Source organism: Rhinolophus ferrumequinum, chromosome 2, assembly GCF_004115265.2.
Source record: "Rhinolophus ferrumequinum isolate MPI-CBG mRhiFer1 chromosome 2, mRhiFer1_v1.p, whole genome shotgun sequence".
Lineage (NCBI taxonomy): Eukaryota > Metazoa > Chordata > Mammalia > Chiroptera > Rhinolophidae > Rhinolophus > Rhinolophus ferrumequinum.
In genome coordinates, this window is record NC_046285.1 from 46,085,820 (window position 1) to 46,111,192 (window position 25,373).

The 25,373-nt window shown below is 37.3% G+C and overlaps 2 protein-coding genes across 9 annotated transcripts in view; one reads left to right on the forward strand and one right to left on the reverse strand.

Moving 5' to 3' along the window:
- The window catches only part of RABL3 (RAB, member of RAS oncogene family like 3), a 28,405-nt gene extending 23,408 nt beyond the window's left edge, over positions 1–4,997 (reverse strand). The window contains exons 1-2 of the mRNA XM_033129866.1: positions 4,849–4,997; positions 6–97 (exon numbers count right to left, since the gene is read on the reverse strand). Of these exons, the coding sequence (XP_032985757.1) occupies positions 6–97; positions 4,849–4,894 (138 nt within the window). The 5' untranslated portion in view covers positions 4,895–4,997. The remainder of the gene's footprint in view (positions 1–5; positions 98–4,848) is intronic.
- A 54-nt stretch (positions 4,998–5,051) lies between these two features.
- The window catches only part of GTF2E1 (general transcription factor IIE subunit 1), a 36,325-nt gene continuing 16,003 nt past the window's right edge, over positions 5,052–25,373 (forward strand). Inside the window, exons 1-4 of one of the 8 annotated variants that reach the window (XM_033129828.1) lie at positions 5,060–5,180; positions 6,792–6,843; positions 7,820–7,855; positions 9,714–10,191. In XM_033129828.1, the coding sequence (XP_032985719.1) occupies positions 9,744–10,191 (448 nt within the window). In that variant the 5' untranslated portion in view covers positions 5,060–5,180; positions 6,792–6,843; positions 7,820–7,855; positions 9,714–9,743. The other 7 variants (XM_033129812.1, XM_033129820.1, XM_033129802.1 and 4 more) reach the window with 7 other exon arrangements.

Genomic DNA, 25,373 nt, shown 5'->3' on the forward strand with positions numbered 1-25,373 from the left:
CATACTCTGACATCTACTGAGCAGCCCACAGTCCACGATGGATTTCCCAGCACTTGATTTTGGCACAGAAGATGAACTAGTGAAGATTTTCCAACACCTGTAAAAGAGAAAACAAAAAACAAAAACACTCTACTGATACAAGAGACATGCTGAAATCTATTATGGCAAAAGTATGACTGAAAATATGCCATAACGGTATGTAAAGCATGGTTGTTTAAAAGGTGTCCACACCATACCAACCATTTAATAAGCTTTATTAATAAATAGATGGTTAAGGAAAATGGTTCTCAAGAACCGTGCATCACAATCACGGAGGGCTTGTTAAAACCAGAATGCTTGGTCCTGCCCCTAGTTTCTGATTCAGCAGGTCTGTCGTGGAGCTCAAAGATTTTGTACTTCTAACACTCCCTGGTCGTGCTGGTGCGACTGGTCCAGGGGCTTCCCTTTGAGAACTACTGGTCTAGGGCAATTTCATATGAACGAATCCCTTTCCTTTTGAACGATTTCATCTATTTTGCCTATTTTAAGACTGTAGCATATCAACAAATCTCAGAGGTCATCCTCTATCTTGACACCAGTGGAGAGAACCTTTCCATAGCACCTTGTTAGACGGCCTTCGAGACTGCTTGAACGAAGTCACTGACCGCGACTCACCATTTCACAGTTCCATATTTAGATACCCCAATTCTCTCAGACAGTGATTTTTAAAAGGAAGCTAACCACATGGCCTAGCTTTACCCTTTGGAAAAAGAGAACTCTCCTCCTTATCACTTACGTTTACTTTTTATTATAAAGTTACATTTACAGACAATCCAGAAAGTATTTTTAAAAAAGGGAAAAATCACCTGACGAGCACTATTGTCAACATAAAGGTTTATTTAATTCCATAAGCACGGTTTTTCTTTTTTCCTGTTTATATTATTTGTTTTTAAAAATATTTTTATTAAAAATATAGCTAACATACAATATTATATTAGTTTCAGGTGTACACCACAGTTATTCAACATTTATATACCTAACGAAGTAATCACTCTGATAAATCCAGCAACCATCTGACACTATACTAAGCTATCACGATATTATTGACTATATTCCTCATGCTGTACATTACATCCCCATGACTTATTTGTTTTATACCTGAAAATCTGGACCTCTTATTCTCCTTCCTCTTTTCTCCCCTTTAAAAATTTTTCAATTACAGTTGATATTCAATATTATTTTATATTAATTTCAAATGTACAGCATAGTGGTTAGACATTTATATAATTGAAGAAATGATTTCCCTGACTAGCTTAGTACTCACCTGGCATTATCCATACTTATTCATAAGCAGGGTTTTTCTATAAGCAGGTTGTTATTGTGAATATATACAGTGTACTTAAAAAATAATAAAACATAAGCTTTTGTTTTCACAGCTGGTTCTGTCTGGAATATTCTACCCATCCCCCTCCTCCATTTCTCCTCCATTGGCCTGCTGAATTAATCTGTCAAGACTCAGCATCACTCTAGTTATAAAATCTTTTCTGACTCCACACAGGTAGAACTAAGCACATCATCCACCATCCTCAGGGTCTCCACTGTACTTTCTACATTTTTCTATAGAACACTTAAAATAGATTATTACACTAGTTTATAGGTTTTATTCACTCTGTTTAGTTTTAATTTTCTTGACGATTGGCACTGGGTTTTACTCATCTTTTTTTTTTTTTTAAATTTCTAGTACTCAGAATAGGGCCTTAATTAGTATTTATTTAGTGACTAAAATTTTCCATGTTATTACAGAATCTTCCTAAACATGTTAAATGTCTCCAATTTAACCATTCCCTCATTATTCAATACTTAAGGGGTTCCGAAATTTTCACTATGCTAAGAAAATATTTCTGTTTAAACTTGTTTAAAATTAAAATTATTTCCATAGTATACCTTCCCAGAAGTGAAATTAATATGTAAAAGGAAATAAACATTTAAAGTTCTTGATATATACTGACAACTTTCATCTGGTTACTCTGCCATCAGCCTGCATCACTGGATGAACTCTATAAACAGCAAGGTCTTGTTGCATCTCAACAATATCATCTATTTGTTTTTTTCATCTTTATTAATTTGATAAGAGGAAAAAAAGTGACATCTTGCTTTAGTCTGCATTTCTTTACCCCTTGGTAAAGATACACATTATGATCATCTTTGCTAATCAGTTATCTTTCCTCTCTTACGAATTATCTATCTACTTATCTACTGGGTTTTAGTGTTATCAATTTACATGGCCTCTTTATGTATTAGCGGTCTCATGTAATTGGGTTGGTGCAAAAGTAATTGCGGTTTTTGCAATTATTTTCAATCTTGTAAACTGCAATTACTTTTGCACCAACCTAATATTTCCCCAGATTTCCCTTTTATTTTTTATTTATTTATTTTTTTTGGAAACAGACATTTAAGATTTTTGTGTACACAAACATAGTTTTGTCTCTGTATTTATTACATTACCTCTGTGATCTTTAGGGCATATTGTTGACTTTTGTGTTTGCATGTAAGTTTGTTTATGTATATTGGAGGTATATATCCAGGCATTTAGTTATCAGCCTGGTGCAAGGCTTGAGCTTCTAGTTAAGCTTAACTGTGTCAGAGTAAGCATCTTCATGCAGTAACATTGTATAACTCTCCATGAATTAACTGCTTTGAGTGGTAAGAGTTAGTTAACACTGGATGAACTCGAAACAGTAAGAAAAATTGAAGTAACAGAAATAATGGTTAACTATTCATTTCTTTAAGAATTGTGGGAGGTTCTGATTCTATTTTCACCATTAGAACTAAATTATAATAGATTTAAAAATGCATTGATTTGCTGGGGGGTAAAAGGCCCAATATAATTACATAAATACTACTCCAAATATAGTTGTTGGTAATGTACTAAGCTCATCCATTATCGCTGAAGGAACAAAGAGAAGTTGGTACATGCATTTTAGTGAGACTTTCAGGATTCCTTACTGAATTATCAAATATCTCTATGGGATACAAGACAAATCTCTAAATCCCAAGTCATTCTTTTATATATTTGTGAAATCCTTAAGATTTCATGAGGGAAATAAGTCTTTGTTCAAAGGTAAACTTTGAAGTTTGAATACAAAGGCAGACGAAGTGTAAAAAGTATATTCTAACCTGGCAGATAGCAAATCACTGTTAAAAGAGAACTGATAAAAAGGCAATTGACTTTGTACACATAATCTAACATTAGTGAATGTGTGACAAGATCAATCACTTTCCGATGGATATGGCTGTGTCTTCTCTTTTACAACTAAATTATAATGAAAAAAAAAGCTTATTAATTGCCTGATCACTTTTCCACATTTAATGCAGCAGTCAATTCAACTCTGATATGTAACACATTGATTCCACAGTTATAACCCCAGCACCTAAAACAGTGCCGGCTATGTAGTAGCCACTTAAGTTTTAGAAAAAAAAAAATTGACTAGTTCCAATAATATGTAACATGAAAGAAAGGATTATTAGAGGCAACAGAAAAGGGAATTATAAAAAAGAGAGAACATCCACTTCAAATATGATGTGTTAGCTCTGTATTCCAGTTCTAAGTCCTACTTGGTGATACTCTTACCAAATCCCTTTAGACGTCTACACTATTACTTTCTTCAACTGTAAAACTGAGTGATTTTATTAAATTAACTTCAGCACCACTTCAAGCTAGAGAACTGTATTTTATTCATAGAATTTCATAATGCAACTTAACGAGAATTTTAAATAATGCTTTCTGTAAAATATTTTGTAATGTAAATAATCTTTGGGCAATGTGAAAATGTTCTCAACCTCCTCCTCAATCAGACAATGTTCTTTAGTGCCGTAAAGGTAGTTTTCAAGCTCTGGGGTAAGTGCTCTCTATCTCTAAGCATCTGGCACAATGTCTTTGCTCACAACACACTTTCAAAGGTCAACTCCAGAAAAGCACATCTATGAACTGAAAGGTTAGCATTTATTCCAAGTTCTAAAGGAGCACAGGAGTGGAGGCTATGGTGAGAAAGGATAGTAAGGTGAGAAGAGGGAATGCAGAATTCAATTCTAGTTCTCAAATGTCCAAGGTGTCAAAAGAAGAATTTTAACATTAGGACAAAACTGGGCTCAGCATTAAGTCCTAGCTACTACATAATATGGCCCTTACCTTAATGTCTCTATTTCTTACAATCTAGCACCTAACAGGTTTTCAATTAACATCAAAGAGAACAAAGAAATCAAGAAGCCCAGTAGAGAGTAAAACAGGACTACCACTCGATATTTCATTTCATAATATAGTTTAGTGTTTAAGTACGTGGCCTCTGGGTTCAAACCGGTTCTGTCATTTATATCTCTCTGCTTCACTTTTTGTCATCTGTGAAATGGTGTGATAGGGTTGATCTCGGGATTAAGTGAGTTAATATATGCAAAGCACTTAGAAGAGTCTTTTTTTTTTTTAAGTGCACGTTTGACTTCCTTAATAAACAAACTCTTGAAGGCACAGTCCTAACTTCTGTCTTAGCCCGGCGCCCAATACAATGCTCAATGTCTGCATATCTTTTAAATAAAAGGAACTGACAATATACACTAGGCTACGATCGCCCAGGAGATTGACGTTGAAAGACGCGAAGGCCGAGAAGGGCCGGGACTCCACGACCCCCATCCGCGCGACGCCACCGCTCCGTCAAACAGAGCAAAGTCCTCTGGGAAGTGTAGTCATTACGCCTTGGGAGGGATTTCAGCCACGGATCGGAGTCAGTTAGTTTGCGGGGCGGGGGGGAAGGGGAGTAGTAGTTATCGGATAACTCAAAAGTGTCGGGAGCCCCAGAGGTGGGTTAAGCAGCTCACCTGAGTCTCCCAACACCAGTACTTTCACCCGATCCAGGGACGCCATCTTGCCATTGCCTTCCTGGGGTTAATACCAGTTCCGGGTTGTAGGCCAATCAGAGCTGGGCATGGAGGGCCGAGCCCTCAATTTCATTGACCAATCAGAGAATGACCATCTTGATTGAAGGCTTCACTGTGCTGATTGGCCGGCCTGGTTAAAAGAAGCGGGTGGTTTCCAAAGCTGGTCGCAGGAATAAAGCGTTTTCTTTGTCGCTCGAGTGGCGTGACACGTTTAAGCCGGTAGTTGAGGCGCTGAGGGAAGCTGTAGTGGGAGTGTTCGAGGATTCGCTTTGGTAAACCTTGTTCCCTGTTTCTTGTTCTCGGTTCCCTGGCCCGGAGTCGCATTTCAGGGTTTCTCTTCCTTTTCGCTCCTGGCCCTTAGCCACCCTCCTCCCCTTAGCTACTCTCTTGACTTGGTCCTCCAAAGAACCATTGACCCCGGAGCGTCCCGTGTGCGACCTCGGGTAGGACGGGCTTGGCTGCGCCGAGTGTGGCCCCTGGACTCAGCTGGCAGAGTCCGAGGAAATGTGGGGTCTCGCAGTGGGGAGGAGCGCACGTTATTGAACCCGGCTCGTGGAGGGCCGCTGGGTCCAGAGTTCGCGGTGGTATGCAGCTGTATATTTGAAGGCGTGGAGAGTACCATGCAATATGGTAACTGAGAAAACCATTTAAATGTGTAGGATCCAAGTTATTCCACAACTGGAGTAGTAGTATGCTGAAAAAAATCTAACTGGACCTACCCCCCCCATCCTATCCTTTCTCCTTTTATTTTACACTCTGCAGTCAGCATAATCTCTTAAAATTGCGAATTTGATCCTGTTACCTGCTGCTTAAAACCATTTAAAGTTTAAGAAGAGGGTTTCCAGTAGCTTTTTCTAACTCTGGAAGCAGCAGTGGAGGAAGTAAATTGGGGGGAAGCTGTCCGGGTGGGCATGTTGGAAGAACGCGTGCTTAGGACATCTATTGAAAGTTTTATGGAAGTAATTTGACTAGCTGTGCTGGATGCTGGAAAGTCAGTGGTGAACAAGATTGAGTTCCTGGTCTCAGAAATAATCGGAGAATTACAAGGTTATTCACTGTAACGAAGAAGGTTGGGAAAGAGCTATGGGAACTTGTGAAAGGGGTTAATACTAAGCTACTAAGGCGTATCTGGGAAGGTCTCTTTGAGGAACTGTCACTTGAGCTGTGGAGGATTATTAGGAGAAGAAAGTTTAGGCAGAGAGAACAGCATGTGCAAAGGCCGAAAGTGGGGAAGGCGTGTGTGGCACGTGGAATTGAGATGACGCTGACAAGGGTAGACAGAGAATGCATTCATTTAAATTTTGTTTCTGCAACTGTGCTTGGTACACAGTAGTTCTTCAGTGATTGTATGATTAGAATATATATGATTTAAAAACAAAAGCAACTTGTCTTTGGGGGTCTGTGCTGGGTAGGGAGGTATGTAAGACTGCGAGGTGACTGAACCTCAGGCTAAAGATGGAAAAAAGGCTTCCCCTAAGAGGTCACGCACTTAAAACTTTCTAGAGGCTAGCCAAGTGACAGCTGCTTTTCAGCTGCAAGTTATCGTTTCCATGTGGGAACATGGTCTCACTTTTCCTCAGATAGTTCCAATTTTCAAGAGGAGCTGAAAATTGAGATTTATGTGAGATCCCACTATTTTAAAATGTTGACGACTGATTCAGAAAATTTTCAACAGTCTTTGGGTCAGACAGTATAGCAGAGGCTGCCAGTTAGAGACCTCTGACCTAAGTAATTTAAGGAATCCAGAGATTGAGTAGGAGGTTTAGCATATGTGGGGAAGTACAAGTGATGGAAGAGAGAAGGTATTGGTCAGGGAGGATTTTACAATGTAGAGATTTTGAACAAGATGACTTCTTTCCTGAGCTTCAATTTCATTTGTGCAGCTACCTACTGGATGGACATCTTCACAGGACTATTCCATGGTATTTCCTCAAAGTAGGCAACTAAAAGTGAATCCCTCAATTCCTTCCAAACCTGTTCCTATTCAGGCGTTAACCTATTTTTCATAGTAGTAGTTTTCCTAGTTACACTGGCTTAAAACAAATAGCTATATGTTATTGTTTAATAAAATATTGTTTGATGGTATAGTGTTTCAGTTTTATAAGATGAAATATATGGAGATGGATGGCGGTGATAGTTACACAGTAATATGAATGTATAATATCACTGAACCGTATGCTTAAAATGGTTAATTGGTAAATTTTATGTGTAGTTAACCACAATAAAACTATTATTAAAAAGCAAATATTTAAAATTTTTCTTCCCTCTTACTCCATTTCCAGTATATTACTAGATCCTCATTTTGATTTTGTTTCTGTAATAAGTTTCATTCCTGAAATTTTTTTGCTGTCTTTCTTAGTTCAGGTTTGATTATAACAGCTCCTAGTCCTTCCTTAATCCTCCATCTTCACTTACCTCAGGCCATTCCTCGTATTATTGTCACTTTTCTGCATAGGGGCTCTTATTATGAATGCCAGTACTTAATGGAACTCTTATGATGTTAGCCTTGAAAGCAGCATACTATACATGAATTATCTCATTTAATCCACACATCAATTCTATGAGGAAGGCACTGTTAATCACTTTTCACATATGAGGAAACTGAGACTGAGGATTTTCCAGGGTCACAGGCTGGCTAAGAAATGGGGGAACTGGGATTCACAATCCAAAACTATTGGACTGCAGAAACCTCATGTCACTCCCTGGCTCAAATCTTCAGGACTCCCTAAGGTGTTTCAGGCAAAGGAAACAGGCTGAGTAAATGGCGCAGGGTTCTTCCCATGCTGTGTACATTGGCAGGACATGCTATAGCCAGGTATCAGATTAGTCTGGAGCAGGGGTCGGGACTTTTTCTAGTAGAGTCACCTAAACAGCTTTTAAAATAAGATGATGCCTAATCTGACCCTCCCAGACCAGCTGAAACAGAATCTCTGGGAATGGGGCCCAGGTGAGTACTTTTAAATTCTCCCCAGATGATAATCCTTAACAGCCAGAGTTGAAAACCATTGGTTCCGGAAGATGGAGTGTATACAATGGGAGGTCAGGGAGGGGAATGCAATAGTAGGAAATAATACTGGAAAAATAGGTTATTTTGACGTTTGTCTGCCATTCTTTGATCTGTTGGGTATTTCTGAAGCCATATGTTATGTGCCGCCAATTGTTGAGCATGTAAAAAACAAACAAGCCAAAACTGGATTCATGCACGATGTATAGACCAAATTGGAAAGGAGAGCAAAATGCATCTGATAGTATGCTATGATAGTACTTTGGTGTTGAACCCAGGTACTTGCTTGTTATCCTTGAGCCTTGGGACAACAGGAAGGCTCTAGGACCATAGATTTGGATCTGGGTGCTACTGTATCTCTTGTGTATATAGTCATGCCTGAGTATTTACAATATGAAATATATATTTTATTATAACTGACTTTCCTTTTATTTTTTCTTTATTACGGGTAGGACATTATATTTTTCCTCCCCAAATACTATGTGTATAGATTTGTTATTTGGGAATATTTTTTAATATAGTAGTGAGGATATAAAAATATTTCTTATAAAAAGAGGTATTAAATCTGATAGGGTTGATAACCACTGATTTTAAATAAAAGCTTCAGTGGAAACTAGTTTTAATAACAGAATAAGATTCCCTATTGAAATAGTTCAATGGAATGTTTCTCTTAAAATTTCCCTATGGTGTAGGGAATTTCATTTGACATTGTCTGTGTGGATAGCCTGACCATTTTTAGTTTGGGGCATATGAAATTGATATGGAAGCTATCCTTATTAACAAGTGCACCCCTTACGTTCTCACTTATTCATCATAACAACTTCATCGAAATAGTTGTTATTATCCTGAATTCTCAGAGCGTAAAGTATGGCTTGGGGTGGTTTAAGGGATTTGTTCAGGATCACACAGCTACTAAAACACAGACTGTCTAACTCTGAATTCCAAAGCCTAGGCTTTTTAACAATCACAGGAAAGTCTAGCCCATGCCATTTTGGGCTTCTAAATGTCAGCTTTCTGGGTCATGGCATAAAAATTGGGTACGGTTGCAATTGCTTTGTTCTGCAAGGGATCCAGCATTTAAGGGACATCTTGGGCTTTTTTTTTTTTTTTTAAGGACTGTATGGTGTTTATTTAATTGGTCATCAGATTTAACTTTGCAAAGTTGATAAAGCTGTCTGGATCGAAGTGTTAGTTTCTTTCATATTTATAACAGTAATTTCGCCAAATACCCCAACTGGTGATTACTTATGTGTTTATTATTTTATTGTGATTTTATTGTGAGAGCATGACTATGTAAAACATTCTAGAATCTATCTTGGTAGAAAAAATTTACTAAAGAAATAAAGACACTCTAAGGATATGCTAACTGCTAGACTTCTTGGCGGTGGATATGGGGGATGAAGGGGGTGGGGTGGTTTCCAGCGTTCCTAAAGATCTAGAGCATTAAGAATAGTGAGACTTCATTTAGCTTTTTTGTGTGTCTTTCTGAAATAAAGTGTGCTTGGTACAATGTATCATTGATATAAATAATAAGTTAATTTTTGGAATCAAGCACACTGTAGATCATGAAAATAACCATTTAAGAAAATGTCAATCTTTTTAGGTGCAATCTTTTATGTCATATAGAGGATAATCTTGTTAAATGCTTAGGTAGTATAAGTGTTTTAAAACAGTGTTTTGAGTATGTTTGTGGCACTCCAAGAATAGTGGTAGCTACCTAATGGGTTGATTATTCTAGATTTAAAATCATTGCTATGACCTTATTATGCCTAGATAATCTTCTCTTTTTTTCTGAATTCAGTACATTTAAAGTTCAAGTTTGCTGCTAAAGATGGCAGACCCAGATGTCCTCACCGAGGTCCCAGCAGCATTGAAGAGGTTGGCCAAGTATGTCATCCGGGGATTTTATGGCATTGAACATGCTTTGGCCTTGGACATCTTGATCCGGAACCCTTGCGTGAAAGAGGAGGATATGCTGGAGCTGCTCAAGTTTGATCGGAAACAACTTCGATCAGTTTTGAATAATTTAAAGGGAGACAAGTTCATCAAGTGCAGAATGAGGGTAGAAACTGCTGCAGATGGGAAAACCACTCGCCATAACTATTATTTTATCAATTATCGAACTCTTGTTAATGTGGTAAAATACAAACTGGACCACATGAGAAGGAGGATTGAAACTGATGAGAGAGATTCCACCAACCGGGCTTCCTTCAAATGTCCTGTCTGTAGTAGTACTTTTACAGACTTAGAAGCTAATCAGCTCTTTGACCCCATGACAGGTGAGAGTTTTCCACTTTATAAGTCGTTATTTTAAGTAACTTTTTAATATAAAATATGTATCCTTTTTCTTAAACTGATTCATCTAATTTTTAAAACAATTATGTGTATCGTTATGAAAGTGAATAGATTGTTGTGAGTCAACATATAGTCTTTCTTAGTCTTACTCTCCTGTTTCACTGTCATACTACTTTTAGAATCTCTTGCAAAGCCTTTCTCCTTCACAAGGGGATGTATTCTACCCAGAGCCCTCCCATTTCTGCTCCCACCTCCACCCCTTATTTACAGCTGCGGCCTAATCTGAAGAGTCTCCATCACTTTGAGGCTATTCTGACTACTTTACTTTTGATTCCTTCATTCAACAAATATTTGAGCACCTACTTGTGCCCATCACTAGCAGACAGTTAAATACAGTATATTTAAGTGCTTTGTTAGTGTAAGTGTAAAGTGCTATCAGGAGTACACAGCTAGGGCATCTAATCTGGATTTGGGAAAGGCCTCTGGAGGAAGCAACAGCTGAGACCTAAAAAATAAGAGTGAGCCAGATGAAATAAGAGGGGCACCCTTTCCATGTTAAGAAGTAAATAGATACTTAGTCTCTTAGTCATTCATTAGTGAAAGAGAATTGTCAACAAGATATGTAATTTGCTTCATTTTAACTACTTTAGTTTTAAGGATCTTTCTTTTCAACACAGAATGTACAAAACATGCATTTTCTAAACATGCAATATGTCTAGCATTAACGTGAGAAACTTGAAAGTGGTGGGTTGCATAGTTATTTTGTCTTGTCATTTGTAAACTGGCAAAGAGACTATATAGTTTGCTAATTACTCAGTGGATCAATTTTGTATTATTTTCTAGAAGTAAAAATCTGTAGAAAGAGTCAATACTGTTATGTTAGATTGTCCCTTTGTTATGGATGAATTCAGGAGTATAGGTTACTTTTTTTATTTCATAGATCTGCCTTTTAAAAAAACTATCTGAAAAATGTAATTTAAGCTTATACATGAACTGTTTTATTGTTAAAAAATTACAGATTTGTGTATATGTTTAATTTTTGTATGTTATGTATTGTACATTTTAAATAATTTTAAAATTAATTTTGAAAACTAGAAGTAATCCCAATATAAATTAAGATTATTAATAAAAAGAGCAAGGGATAGATGACTTTTTTTCCTTGTTTACTGAGAAGCAGTCATTTTGGATGAAAAGTCATTTAGAGAATTCCCGTTTGAGTTAAATGTTTAGTTTGTCTGAATGTAACTATTAACCTTGAAAGGACTTAACAAGGAGGGATCTTGTTTGTAAGAAAATCTTAACCATCTTGAGTATAAGAATTGCTTTAGTGTGCTACAACTTTCCTCTTTCAAAACAGACTAGGAGAGAAGTCTCATGATTTTTGCTATTTACTCGAATAGATTTCCTAAAGGAGTTCTGGGCTCTGGTTTTGTGATTCTCTTCAGATGTTGGTATTACATGGGTCGTGTTCTCGTGTTCGTCACTCTTGACTGCAGTGGAAGGTGCTTTAGTGTAATCTAAAGTAATATGCTTCTACTACATTTCTTCATCATTTGATTCTTATTTAATTTTATGACATTTTCTAAAAGGAAGTTATTCCACTACTGTATCAGTATTTAGAAGATTGATCCATGATGCTCTTTGAATTTCACCTAGGGTTAGTGTCTGAATGAAGCTAGTTGTAATCGACAAGTGAGTGGCCTGTGGACGAGATGGTCTGATGCCCAAATGTAATCAAGGTTATTTGAATCGAGGAGTTGAGATGGGGTGGGGGCCTGAAAACATTTTATGAAAGAGAGCTAAAACTGAAACAGGTGTTTTGGGGCCAGTCTGAACAAAGACTATTTTTAATATGAAGGTTGTGGTCGGAATGAAGGTGAAAAGAAGGGGTTCAGGAGAGCAAGAATAAGTCACTCTACGTTGGTGTCACTCAGGGGAGGGTGCCCTCATCAGCCAACACTAATAGTCAACTTATTTGGCAGTTATGTCACTATAGTGAAGCCCGAGGTCTCATGATTGAAAATTCTTAATCACTGGCGACCTCATTCTGAGAATGTCCTTGTCTTTCGGTTATAAGTTGGCTTTTCATTTGGACTTTCCTCTAAGGAGAGAATGTGTTGACTGGGTGATACTAGGAACCAGTCTGATGGTCAGTTCTGGAGTTTTGTTTTGTTTTTCACTATGAACAACTTGACACCCTCTCTTGGTCTGTACATTACCTTTAGGAGCCTTGGTCTTTTTCTCTCTGCTTCCTTCCTCTTTTACTCAGTATTCATTCCCTTCTACTCAGTTGAAGAAGATGGGAAATAAACATTTCCGAGGAGGAGGAGGAGGCAGATTGCTCTCATAGTTACGCTCTGTTTAATGTAAACTCATAGATTGCAGTTTTCATTCGAAGCCCAGTTGTGTGCAAAGCTTTTCCATTTCCTGTTTGCTGTTGGGGATTGAGAATGTTTCTGACCAAAGGATGGGAGATTCTGATGGGCTTCTATCTCCATTCCCATATCAGCAGTTACTGAGGTTGAGCCGTGGTTCAGACTATCAGTGAGGATAGAGTCACCGTCTAGTCACCGTCTAGACTTGACTGCTTCCCTAATTAGGAAGTTCTTAAGTGTATGGGCAGCTCTCAGCTGCTGGACAAGAGGTGTGACTCCTCGGGGAACAGCAGGACATTCTGGAAACTCTGAGTCCAGCAAGAATTGTTTTAGCACTGTTAATTCACACATAAGCCAGTGGTCCTGCTACTTCCATGTGCAGCTTTTCCCTATCATCTCTCCCTTTTCTCTAAAGATTGTAGGTTCTCTGTAGGTTGTCTTTATACTTCCCATTGAGATTTTGCCTTTAGGGTTGTTAGGTTGAACTCTCCAAACGTTTGATGCTTGTATGTGTGAAATAACAGAAAATGTATAGTTTTCTTTATTCTATTTGGTCTTTGACCCCAGTTCCTGGCACAGGGCCCCTGAAACCTTTATAATTTCCTGGCTGATAGGACTGTCTTGTGTTCTAATGAGGCAACTCTGGGTGGGCTCCTGGATGAGCGCTGGTTTCGGGAAAGACCAAGTCATGGTTAGAAGCTTGGAGTTTTCAGCCCTGTCCCTCATTCTTGAGAAGGGAGAGGGCTGAAAATGGAGTTAATAATCCATGATGTCGACTTGATGAAGCCTCCATAAAATCCCAACAGTACAACAAGGTCTGGAGAACGACCGAGTTGCTGGACATGTGGGAGTGCTGCGGATGTGGCACGCCGGGAGAGGGCATGGAAGGGAGTGCCCCGTGCCACATGTCTTGCGCTACACAGCTCTTTTATCTGGGTATTCATCTGTATCCTTTAATAAACTGGTAAACATCAGTGAGAGTTTCCCTGAGTTCTGTAAACTGCTTTAGCAAATTAACTGAACCCAAGGAGGGGGTCATTGAAAATTTCAATCCATAGCCAGTTGGTGAGAAGCACAGGCAATAACCTGGGCTTGCGAGTGGCCTCTGAAGTGGGGGCAGGGGAGGGACTGAGCCCTTAACCTGTGGAATCCGATGCCGTCCCTAGGTAGGCAGTGTCAGAATTGAGTTGAATGGTGGGACACCCAGCTGGTATTCCAGAGAATTGCTTGGTGTGCGGTTAAACCTCCACTCATTTGGTGACCAGAAATGTCAGAAGTGAAGTATTGTGTGTGACAAAGTAAAGAAGATACACAGGGAAGAAACACACAGTAGGGAACAACTGGGGTTTTCCCTGCATACAAAGGGAAAGAGACTGCAGTTTTTCCGTTACACTATGTATAGACACTTTATTTCATTAAACTAGAAGAACGTAGCCTTTGCCCACTAGACCCTGGTTTCAGAAACTTAACCAGGCAAAACTAGTTGTTTTGCTTCCTGAAATATGGGGCTTTTATGTAACCAAAATGAAGACAACATGACAAATTCCTCACATCAGCCAAATAGCATCTTGTGGTTCATAAAAGCAAGTTTTTAGATTTAGCTAGCTTTCTGACCACGTAAATCCAGTTAGTATTTTCTACTTTAGCAATCTCAACCATGGGTGATTTGGTTAGTGGCATTTCTAAGTTAAATTTAGCAACATGTTTCAGAGATCATATTCTTCTTTTCGATGTTAGACCTAGATGATATGGAAATAGCTTTATATTTTCCATTTTTAATTTAAAAATTATGCAGCCATAATGCCAGAGATAATTTTGAAGGTAAAAAGTTACCTACAAAACCATTAGCCGTTTGCGTATTACCTGTAATTACAATTATAGCCAAAAATAGTTTGTGATCTCTGGGTTCCTTAATATACCAAACTCTCCTGTTTCTATCTACTGTTCAAAAAATGTTTTAATAGTTGTGATTTCTCCCTGCCCCATTTTCCTTTCTACTCCTTTTCAGCACTTTGATTTTATTTTTTTATTGCTAATATAAATACAATGTTTTGAATACTTTTGTGTATCTAGCATTTTATTCTTCTTCAAGTTTTTTCTCAATTCTCAGCAGTGGGAATATTGGGTAAAAGAATATAGTTTTACAGCTTCTATAAAGGCATATATGGCATTGTTGTTTATTGTGGGTGGGATAAAATTGTTAGAATCAGAAAGAGCTTGGGCATTCCTATTACTGAATTCACCTAGAGACCTGGGAATCCCATTTCTTATTGACTTAAAAAAATATATATATATATATTTTTTTTTCGTTGTGGGTACGGCTGACATTCAATATTATTGTATATTAGTTTCAGGTGTACAAAACAATATAATAGTTAGATATTTACACCCCTCACAAAGTGATAACCCCTTGTTACAATTGCATTGATTCTATTTCCTATGCTGTACACTACATCCCATGACCATATATATATATATATATATATATATATATATATATATATATATATAAATAATTTTTATTTTTTATTTTAGTTGACATTCCATATTATTCAACTTCAGCCTCAGGTGTACAGTGCAGTGATCAGGCATCTACACAGTCCATGAAGTGGTCTCCCTAATAAGACAAGTGCCCATCTGACCCCTTATAAAATCTTTACAACATTGTTGATTATATTCCCCAAACTGTATTTCATATCCCCGTGGCTATATTATGATTACTAATTTGTACTTTCTAACCTCTTTACCTTCTCCCCCATCCCCACCTAGCAACCCTCTTCCCCCCCCTATATCTCTGAGTCTATTTCTGTTTTGTTTGTTTATTCTGTTCTTTAGATTCCACATATAAGTGAGATCATATGGTATCTGTCTTTCTCCATCTGACTTATTTCACTTAGCATAATATTTTCCATCCATGTCGTTGCAAATGGTAACATTTCATTCTTCTTTATGTCCGAGATTTCATGCATTTTTCTGGCCAAGTAATATTCCATTGTATATATGTATTACATCTGTTTTACCCAGTCATCTGTCGGTGGGCATTTGGGTTGCTCCCATATCTTGGCTATTGTATATAATGCTGTAGTGAACATAGGAGTGCATATGAGTATATTTATCAGAAAGAGAAATGAAGAAAACAATCCCATTTGCAATTGCATCCAAAAAAATAAAATACCTAGAAATAAATTTAACCTAGGTGGTAAAAGACCTGTACTCAAAAACCTATAAAGATACTGAAGAAAGAAATCGAAGAAGATACAAATAAATGGAAGCATATACCATGCGCATGGATAGGAAGAATTAACATCATTAAAATGACCTCACTACCCAAAGCAATCTATAGATTCAGTGCAATCCCTATCAAAATACCAAATGGCATTTTTCACAGAACTAGAAAATCTTAAAATTTGTATGGAACCACAAAAGACCCCAAATAGTCACAGCAATCTTGAGAAAGAAGAACAAAATTGGATGTATCACACTACCTGTTATCAAAGTATACTATAAGACTATAGTAATCAAAACAACATGGTACTGGCATAAAAACAGACACATAGATCAATGGAACAGAATAGAGAGCCCAGAAATAAAACCGCACCTAGATGGTCATTTATGACAAAGGATATACATTGGGGTAAAGACAGAATATACATGGGGGTAAAGGCAGTCTAGTTAATAAATGGTATTGGGAAAACTGGAAGATAACATGGAAAAAAAGGAAACTAGACCACTTCTTACACCATATGTGAGAATAAATTCAAAATGGATTAAATGTAAGACTCAAAACCGTAAACTCAAAAGAAATTCTCTAACATTGCTCTTAATGATATTTTTTTCCTGATCTATCTCCTTGGGCAAGAAAAACAAAAGAAAAAGTAAACAAATGGGACTGCATCAAACTGAAAAGTTTTTGCACAGCAAAGGAAAGCATCAACAAAAAGATAGCCTCCTGAACGGGAGAAGATATTGACCAATGATACGTTTGATGAGGGGTTAATATCTAAAATTTATAAAGAACTCATACAATTCAACAGCGAAAAACCAAACACTCCAATTAAAAAATGGGCAGAAGATCTGAATAGCCATTTCTCCAATGAGGACATACAGATGGCCAATAGATATATGAAAAGATGCTCAACATCACCAATCATCAGAGAAATGCAAATTAAAACCACAGTGAGATATCGCCTCACACCTGTCAGAATGGCCATCATCAATAAATCAACAAACAAGTGTTGGTGAGGATGTGGAGAAAAGGGACCCTTGTACGCTGTTGGTGGGATCGCAAATTGGTACAGCCACTATGGAAAACAGTATGGAGATTCCTCAGAAAATTAAAAATAGAACTACCTGCGAATCCCATTTTAAATAAACTTCGAAATAAGTGAAATTTAAAAAAGGAATCATGTAAGTGTATATGTAATAAAATCGTAGAAATAAGAATTTAGAGATTATTTTATGTAGTTCATCTCATCAAAGGATGGGTGTGGGTACATGTATACATGCCTATGTTGTGCTTTAAGGTTAGGAGGATCTTACAAAGTAATAAATAAATCTAAGGCTTATTTAAATGTTTAGGATATTTTGTTTAGGTTGAACATTAGGGAAGAACATGATAGCTTTCAGGGAGATTCAGCTTGTTTTGTGTGGCTCCATGAAAAAGACATAGACAGATTTTAGAATTAGTGTAAAAGAAACCTTTAATAACTAACTGTTAAATAAAATAAGTCTCATATAAATCTTAAAAATAGCCAACAATGGAAATTGTTGTAACTCTGTCAGTGGTCAGTTCTGAGTTACTAGGAATATTCAGGTAAGCTCCATATCTACTTGGGATATTTATTTATAAATTTGGAGTTAAGTCATGAGTCCATTCTTGCTTTGTGACTGCAGGCAAAGCCTTTTGGTTTATAGACAGACATGTTTCCTGATGAAAATTCCTCAATTCCCTTAACCTAACGTTTTCAAACTATTAGAGTCCCACACTTGTGAGACTTTTTGAAGACTTAATGTTTACCTTCAAAGAGCACGCTCCTTTCTCCTGTCTTTGTCTCTTTCCACTTAGGGCAGGAGGTGTCTTATAAAAGCAGTGTTTTCAATTCCTGAAAGGCTAAAAACAAATACGAAAAGAAATCTTTCTAGGATTGTTTTGCTCAGTTGCTGATTTGGAATCTTACCCAGGATGGGTTCATTAGAAAATTATACTGGAAAGCTCAGAGGTGTGGGGTTTTTTTGGGGGGGTAGAGGGGATGATTATTAGAACAAATTAAAAAAAATAAAAACAAGTGTGGGAAGATAGTAAGGAGCAAGTGTCTTCCCTCTTTTATTTTTCTCCCTCTCTCCTCCCCCCTCAGTCTGAGTTTTAAAAAAATTTTGCTGAGTTTGATCTTGACGATTTGAGCGCTTTTAAAATAAATCATTTGTGTTTTATCTTTTTTGTATTTTGGTGCTGATTACCTAGGAGCTAATTTATTTGTGAAGAGTTGCTTTTTAGTTTTGATGCTTACATACAATATTCTATTGATTATTGTCTTTCAAATAGTCTATCAGAACCACAGACTTTTTGCCTGCTCCCTGCATGTTGAGATGAATTTGGTTAAGGCCCAATTTATAGAATTTATTGTATGCTTTAGTATGCACCCAAGTACCATACTTCAGTATTTTGTTTTCCCTCCCAGGCATCGTACATTTTTCCATTTTATAATGAGTTACAGAATCTAGGAGTGATGCGTGATTTAGACCAAATCTAGATGTATCCATTTAAGCCAATTTCATTAATAAATTGATTTTTGTGGTGTGGGGTTTTATTATGTACATCATTAATACATTTGACATCTTCCAAATTTAAAAATACGTCCTGCGTACTTTTTTCTTTTGCATGCAAATTAGTATTTTACAGTGTTATGTGTTCTGCTGTGAGTTGTTAAAGGATGATTTTTCAAATTCCCTTTTATTGTAGGTAAAATAATTATAGGAAATACATAACTGTGTTCCTGTCATGTCTCTTATGATTTTATGATAGCAATTCTTTTTTCCATACATTTTCCTTGCCCAATTAAACTGAAGAAATTTGCTTTATGAAATAAAGTTTGGAAATTAGACAGAATAAAGGTGACAGTTTGAGACTAGCATTTTAATATGTATGCTCCCGAACATTTTGAGTTATAGAAGTTATAACTTGATAATGCTTTCAAAGAATAACTTCTGCATATTGGTTAAGAGGGAGTTGAGTGCTTTTGGAGGATTCAAAATATCATCTGTTTTCTTTCTTCTGCAAATATGTAATATATAAATGTAAATTTAAGGACTCAGATAGTAGAAAAATATGTAGACTAAAACGGCAAACCTAGTTTTTCCTCTCTATGATCTCCCTCTCTCAGCGGCTTTCGAATGTGTTAACTGTTAGGTTTTGTGGTTATCTTTCCTGTCCTTTTACCTCACGTTCCCAACCCCACAGAACTCCTCCCCAAACCCAAAGCCCTTTTGAAATCTAAGAAAGCAAAGTGATTTCTTAATTAAATATTTTGTTGTTCTAATAGCTTATGGTTATTAAAGCTTTGTCAACTTCTGACAGTTTTATTGGTTTTTTTAGAGCATTTATTTATTGGGTCCTTTTATTGGGTCTTTTATTTGTTGGGACATGTCATTTTCAGGAGTTGTTTTCTTTTTTCTTCTTTTTTTAAAGCAGTGGTATAAGACAGTGAAGTGGCAGTGATTTGGATTCCAGGGCCCTGACTTCCAGTCTTGGGCTATGTTAGTAACTGTTACATTGGGCAAATCCTTTAATCATTCTAGGCCTTTCTTGGCATGTGTTAAAGGATAAGCTTAGTATATTCTATACCATATATGATTTCTCTCAACTCTAATTTCATAACACCCTTTGATTTGGAGAGTAGTTGACATTTTAGCAGTATAAAGAGGCTTGGGGTTGTTTTATCACTGCCCTTAGGAGATGATATTAGTCACTTTTGGTTAATTTGAAAGTCCTGGTTAAGAATTGAAACTCATGGTTTTAGTAGTGTTCATATAGAAAATATGCTCCATTTAACTTTTCCATTTTCAGAAACACATTGTGGCATAGTGGAAATAATATTTACAATTCTTTGGCAGTCTTAATTTCCCGAGTGCCCTTTCTTCATAATTACATAATCCATAAAATATTCAGTGGGAGGGGAAACAATGTCCATATATGCTTCCTAAAGTATATATGGTGGTTGGATTTTTACAGTATGGTAAAATTAAATGCATGTGTTAGTGATATGTCTTGAAGTTTTGTATTTGCTTCTTTATCTCACTAAAATGCTGGGAAATCTGGTCCTCGTTACTTGGTTTTAACTTGGAACTATTAATCGTCTTTTGTTTTAGTGTGTTTTTCCTGGAAGCTTTTTTAGTGAGGGTGAGTTTTTTCAAAGTTTCTTCATAGGATTGTCCAGAAAAGTTATCTAAGCCATTATATTTTTAGGAGATTTTTCACTACTCTCTTAGCTAGTCTCCTTGCTTTCACTCTTGTTGCTCTTCCGGACTATTTGTCACAACAGCCAGTGACCCTTCTTAAAAGCACCTCAGGTTATGTCACTGTTCTGTTCAAAACCCTCCAAGGGTTTCTCTCCTCACTCAGAAAAGTCAAAGACCCTAGCAGAACTTATGAGGTCTTTTATCTACCCACCCATCTCCTTTCCCCCTATCCCCCCAATTTAGAGACTTTATTTGTACCACTCTCTCCCATGTTCACTCACAACAGCTACACTGACCATCTTATCTGTGCCCTGCATGCGCCAGGTGTGCCTTCACTTTACTTGCCTTTTCACATGCTGTTTCCTTTCCTCTCGGCCAAATGTCCATATACCTGGTCTTTTAAGTCTTTGCTCACTCGTTGTTATACCTTCTCTGAGTTTCCTGTGCATAAGAGAGCAATACCCCTTTCTATCATCCTCTTTTTTTTTTATCCTTTTCCCTTGCTTTGTTTTTCTTTATTATACGTATCAACATCCAATGTTACGTTTTGTCTTGACTACTCTCCACTAGCATGTGAGCTCCACAAAAGCAACTCAGAGGACGATTGGCTCAACTTAGGAAGGCAGGATGGTGGGAAGTCCGTGGGACGTCAATGCCACTGTGTTGGAGGAGTGCTCTGCAGCCGCAGACATTCCATCCTCCCTGTTTCCTGGGCCAGCTTTGATGACCCGACTGCAGTGTGACAGTGTGACTCCCACTGCAGCACCTGTGCCTTAGCAAAGGAATTGGGTTTGCTTATTTACTTATGTACTTATTTATGACAGGAAATAGTCCAGTTGCAACTAATACCTCTGACAAACCTTTGGACGGTGAGTTCTGGACATTAGCTGATGACCCATTCATTATATGTACCAGAATGAAGAGGGGAAAATCCTCAATTTGACTCATATTTTCTGCCCTTTTCCTCGATTATGGTAAATTCCCAAAGCATTTTCCTGTTTTTAAACTAAGGAGGGTTTCATTTATTTTCTCATTTTGGAGTGATACTTATCTTTAATGGAAGAGTCCTGAGTTATAGAATGGGACATTCATATATTACTGAATAGACAACCCTAAAATATTTTGAAATATCTATTTGTGAAAGTTCTTTTTTATCCCTACTTTTAACATCTGTTAGTTACCTACAACTGGGTATATTTTGATTCTCTAGCAATCTTAGGACTCAGCTGAGTAAATGCCAGGTACGTGATAGGCACATAATGTTTGTTAAATAAATGTTACAAATCCTCTCTCCTTCTGGTCCATAGTTTAAGAAATTAGAGCCTATGTATATACATGGGGAAAGTTTGCTAAATTGTGTCTGGCAGGAATGATAAGAGGTTGGGAAAGTGATGTGTAATTCAGGATGGTACTATGAATTAATCTTTCGAGTCAGAAAGATTTGTATTTGAATCCAGGCTTAGTGATTTTGGTTTTAAGTTATGACCCAGTAAATTCACCCTCTCTGAGTCTTTATTCCCTCATATGTTAGATTTGGATAATACTATTGACACAAGACATGGGAGTATTTGTAAAGTAGATTTCTTAGTTCTTTTGTGGTTTATTAATGTAGGTGATCAAACAAATGTGTTATCATTGAACTCTTTTTTTTTCTCTTAATCCCATCATTTGTCAGGCTTTACCTAAGGAATCTTTGTGGCCTTCATTTTTTCCCTGCCGCCACATCATTCTTAGATCTGGCCTGCATGTTCTTTCTGTGGCTTGGTATTTGCTGTTTCCGATTTTTGCCTACGTGGTCTTACGTGTGAGAAGGGAAAGATGGCACAGAGCTGTGAGTTTCAATTCCAGTTTCTTCTTTCATGCTTGAGCATATTCTGTGCACACTACTTAGTGCAAAGTGATCCAGTTACAAAGAGTTGGGATATTTATTGTATCAATTACTTAATAGCAGCTCTCCACCAGGAGTGTATATTAGAATTCCTCATGGAACTTTTAAAATTTACATTTCTGGGCCCCGCTCCAGACCTATTGAACCACTAAACTGTTGTCTGTGTCTATGAATTTTTGTTTCTTTGTCTCGTTTGTTTGTTGCTTTCAGTTTTATATCCCACACATGAGTGAAGTCATATGGTTCTTGATTTTTTTCTGTCTGACTTCACTTAGCATGATAATCTCAAGATCCATCCATGTTGTCGCAAATGGCAGTATTTCATATTTTCTTATGGCTGAGTAGTATTCCATTGTATACATGTACCACATTTTCTTTGTCTGATCGTCTATCGAAGGACACTTTGGTTGTTTCCATGTCTTGGCCACTATGAATAATGCTACAATGAACATAGGGGTACATATATTTTTACAGATAAATGTCTTCAGATTTTTTGGGTAGATACCCAGAATGGTAATTCTATTCTTAATTTTTTGAGGAACCTCCATACTGTTTTCCATAGTGACTGTACCAATTTACATTCCCACCAGCAGTATATGAGGGTTCCATTTTTTTTTACAACCTATTCAACACTTGTTATTACTTGTCTTGTTGATAGTAGCCATTCTAACAGGTGTGAGGTGGTATCTCATTGTGGTTTTGATTTGCATTTCCCTAATAGCTAAAGAAGTGAAACATTTTTTCATATATCTGTTTAACTCCCACATGGATTATATTCTTTATATTTCTGTTGAAGAGAAGAGGCTGAGACAGCCTAAAATAGAGAATAATCTAAGCTAGCATACAAACTAAAACCTCTCTAGCCATGCATGGTTACTGATTATACTTTGTTACTAAATATAAAAACCAGTTTTCAATTCTTGTTGACCTGGAAAAATTAACACCTTACCATGTCTCCTTTGAAGTACCATCCTAGCCCTCTGGCTCTACCATTTCTGTCTTAAGGATTCTTCTTTCCTTGGGTTTATAGCCTGACCACCTATGCTTTTCACTCTCCCTCATCTGTCTGGATACTCTGATCTACTTTATGGCTCTAAGTACCATCTATATGTTGTTGATTCTCATATCCGAATTTCTAGTCTAAATTTCTTGAGCTTTAAGCAGTTACAATAAGTCGGCTTCTAACATATCCATTTTGATGACCAACGGGCAACATGGATTCACATATTTAAAGCAACTTTATATGTTTTCCCCACAAAGAAGAAAGAACTTCTTCTTCTCTTTGTTTTGGTATCTAGTACGCTTGTCCAGTTGATTAAGCTGGAATCTTTATGTTAATGCTCATTAGTCAAAGACCATCAGTAACACTCCTGTGGGTAAACTGAGTTGGGTTTATTGATGCTCTCTGCAGCAGGGGAAGTCACACACCATAGGGGACCGTGGAGTGTCACATCACAGTAAGACCATGCTGGACGGAGAGAGCATTTGGGCTTTTGGTGGGTAATTTTGGGGAGGATTCAGGGAAGTGGTAGGGGTTTGTTCTGGATTGGGTGTTGTCAAGAAGTGGGGATAATTCTATGATTGGGTGTCTTAATAAATCTTACCTAGGAGGTGGAACAGAGTGAGGCTGAAACTGTAATTGGTAAAGAAGCAGTCATCCAAGTTAGAAGGCATGTTTTCTGTGGTTGTACAGGCCTTGCTTTTGTCTGGACTCAGACTCAGACCGACTTGGTTTTACATCACTTCCATCATGGTCACAGAGGACCTCATCTGATGATGGTGATCTGTGCAGTTCTGTTTGGCAGAAATACGTCAGCCTAGTTATGCATGATGCATTTTCTAGCTGTGAGAGGCTGCTTTTCTCTCTCGTTCTCACTTACTTGGACTAGATGTAAAAGATTAGGTACCATTTGGACAGCAAGAAGACGGATGACGAAGAGCATATATGAACAAAGAATTTACATGGTTTTGGCTATTTATGTGTGAAAAGCAGTAAAGGAACTTATTCTACTGAAATATATTAGTAAGATCTAGTGTGATGTTGAGACAGAAATGCCTAGTTTGTTTATTCCTTACCAGGGGAGGGGGGCTAGTAGGTGGAGTTATGGATCAGTCACGTATAGAGCTTTTTAAAGCTAAATGGTTGCATACTTACTATGTGCCAGGCACTAAGTGCTTGTATAGTCTCTTAATCCCTCAGGTAAATTGGGTTAAAAATGAAAGATGTATATCCCTGGTATTGGGAATAAGTACCAAAGTGGAGATCCGAGTGGGGCTAGTTGTGTAGACGGTAATAGTTAAGAGTGTGGGTTTCAAAAAACTCATAGACACAGACAATAGTTTAGTGGTTACCAGAGGGTAAGGGGGGTGGGAGGTGGGAGATGAGGGTAAAGGGGGATCAAATATATGGTGATGGAAGGAGAACTGACTCTGGGTGGTGAACACACAATGGGATTTATAGATGATGTATTACAGAATTGTACACCTGAAATCTATGTAATTTTACTAACAATAGTCACCCCAATAAATTAAAAAAAAAAAGACACAAAGAAGAGTGTGGGTTTCAGCAAAATAGTTTGGGTTTGAGTCCTGCCTCCTCCCCACAAATAGTAGTTGTATCACCTTGAGCAAGTTATATAACCTCTTAGAACCTCTGTATTTTACAGATTGAAATGGGCAATAATTTTACCAACCTCAGAGGGTTGGTGATCCTTGGTCCTTGGTAAGCACTCAGTGTACAATAGCTGCTGTTATTACTTTTATTGGCTTTGTGCCTGAACAAATCACAAAACTCCTCAGAGTTTCAGTTCTGACATTGCTTTGTAGGATTGGTATAAGGGTCAAAAGGTATATGTGGAAGCATTTTAGAAACAGAAAGCACTGTACCAATATAATAAATATTAAACTCTAGTATATTGTCTGAAATGTTTCAATTTACATGACAGGTAAAGAACTGTGGTTCGGTTGTAATGTTTTGGGGCCAAATTATACAAGATCTTGAATGTTAGGATGAGAAATTTAGATTTAATATTGTGGACTTTAGAAATCCAGTTACCAGGTAGACTTTACAGCAGGATGATGAGATGACAAAAAATGGTGGCATAGGGAACTTGGAATTAGAGGGAGAACCTAGAGTTCCAAAGAGAGGATTTAGGAAGCTTTTCAGCCTAAATAATGGTGGCCCGGATTAGTGAAATGACAACAGAAGTGGAAAATCTTAGATGCTTCTATGGAATTACTACAAGTTAGTTACAAGTTCAATGAGAGAGATACAGAAATAAGAACGATAAAGGCTTCTTGAACTTTGGTTTTGGACATGATTGGTTCAATTTATTTACATATAAGTGGTTAGTAAGTTTGAGGAAATAGCCTTGTGATAATGTACAGGATGACTAGAGACTTGGTTTCAGGTGTTTATTTGGCTTTCCCCATAATGTGGACTCAAATG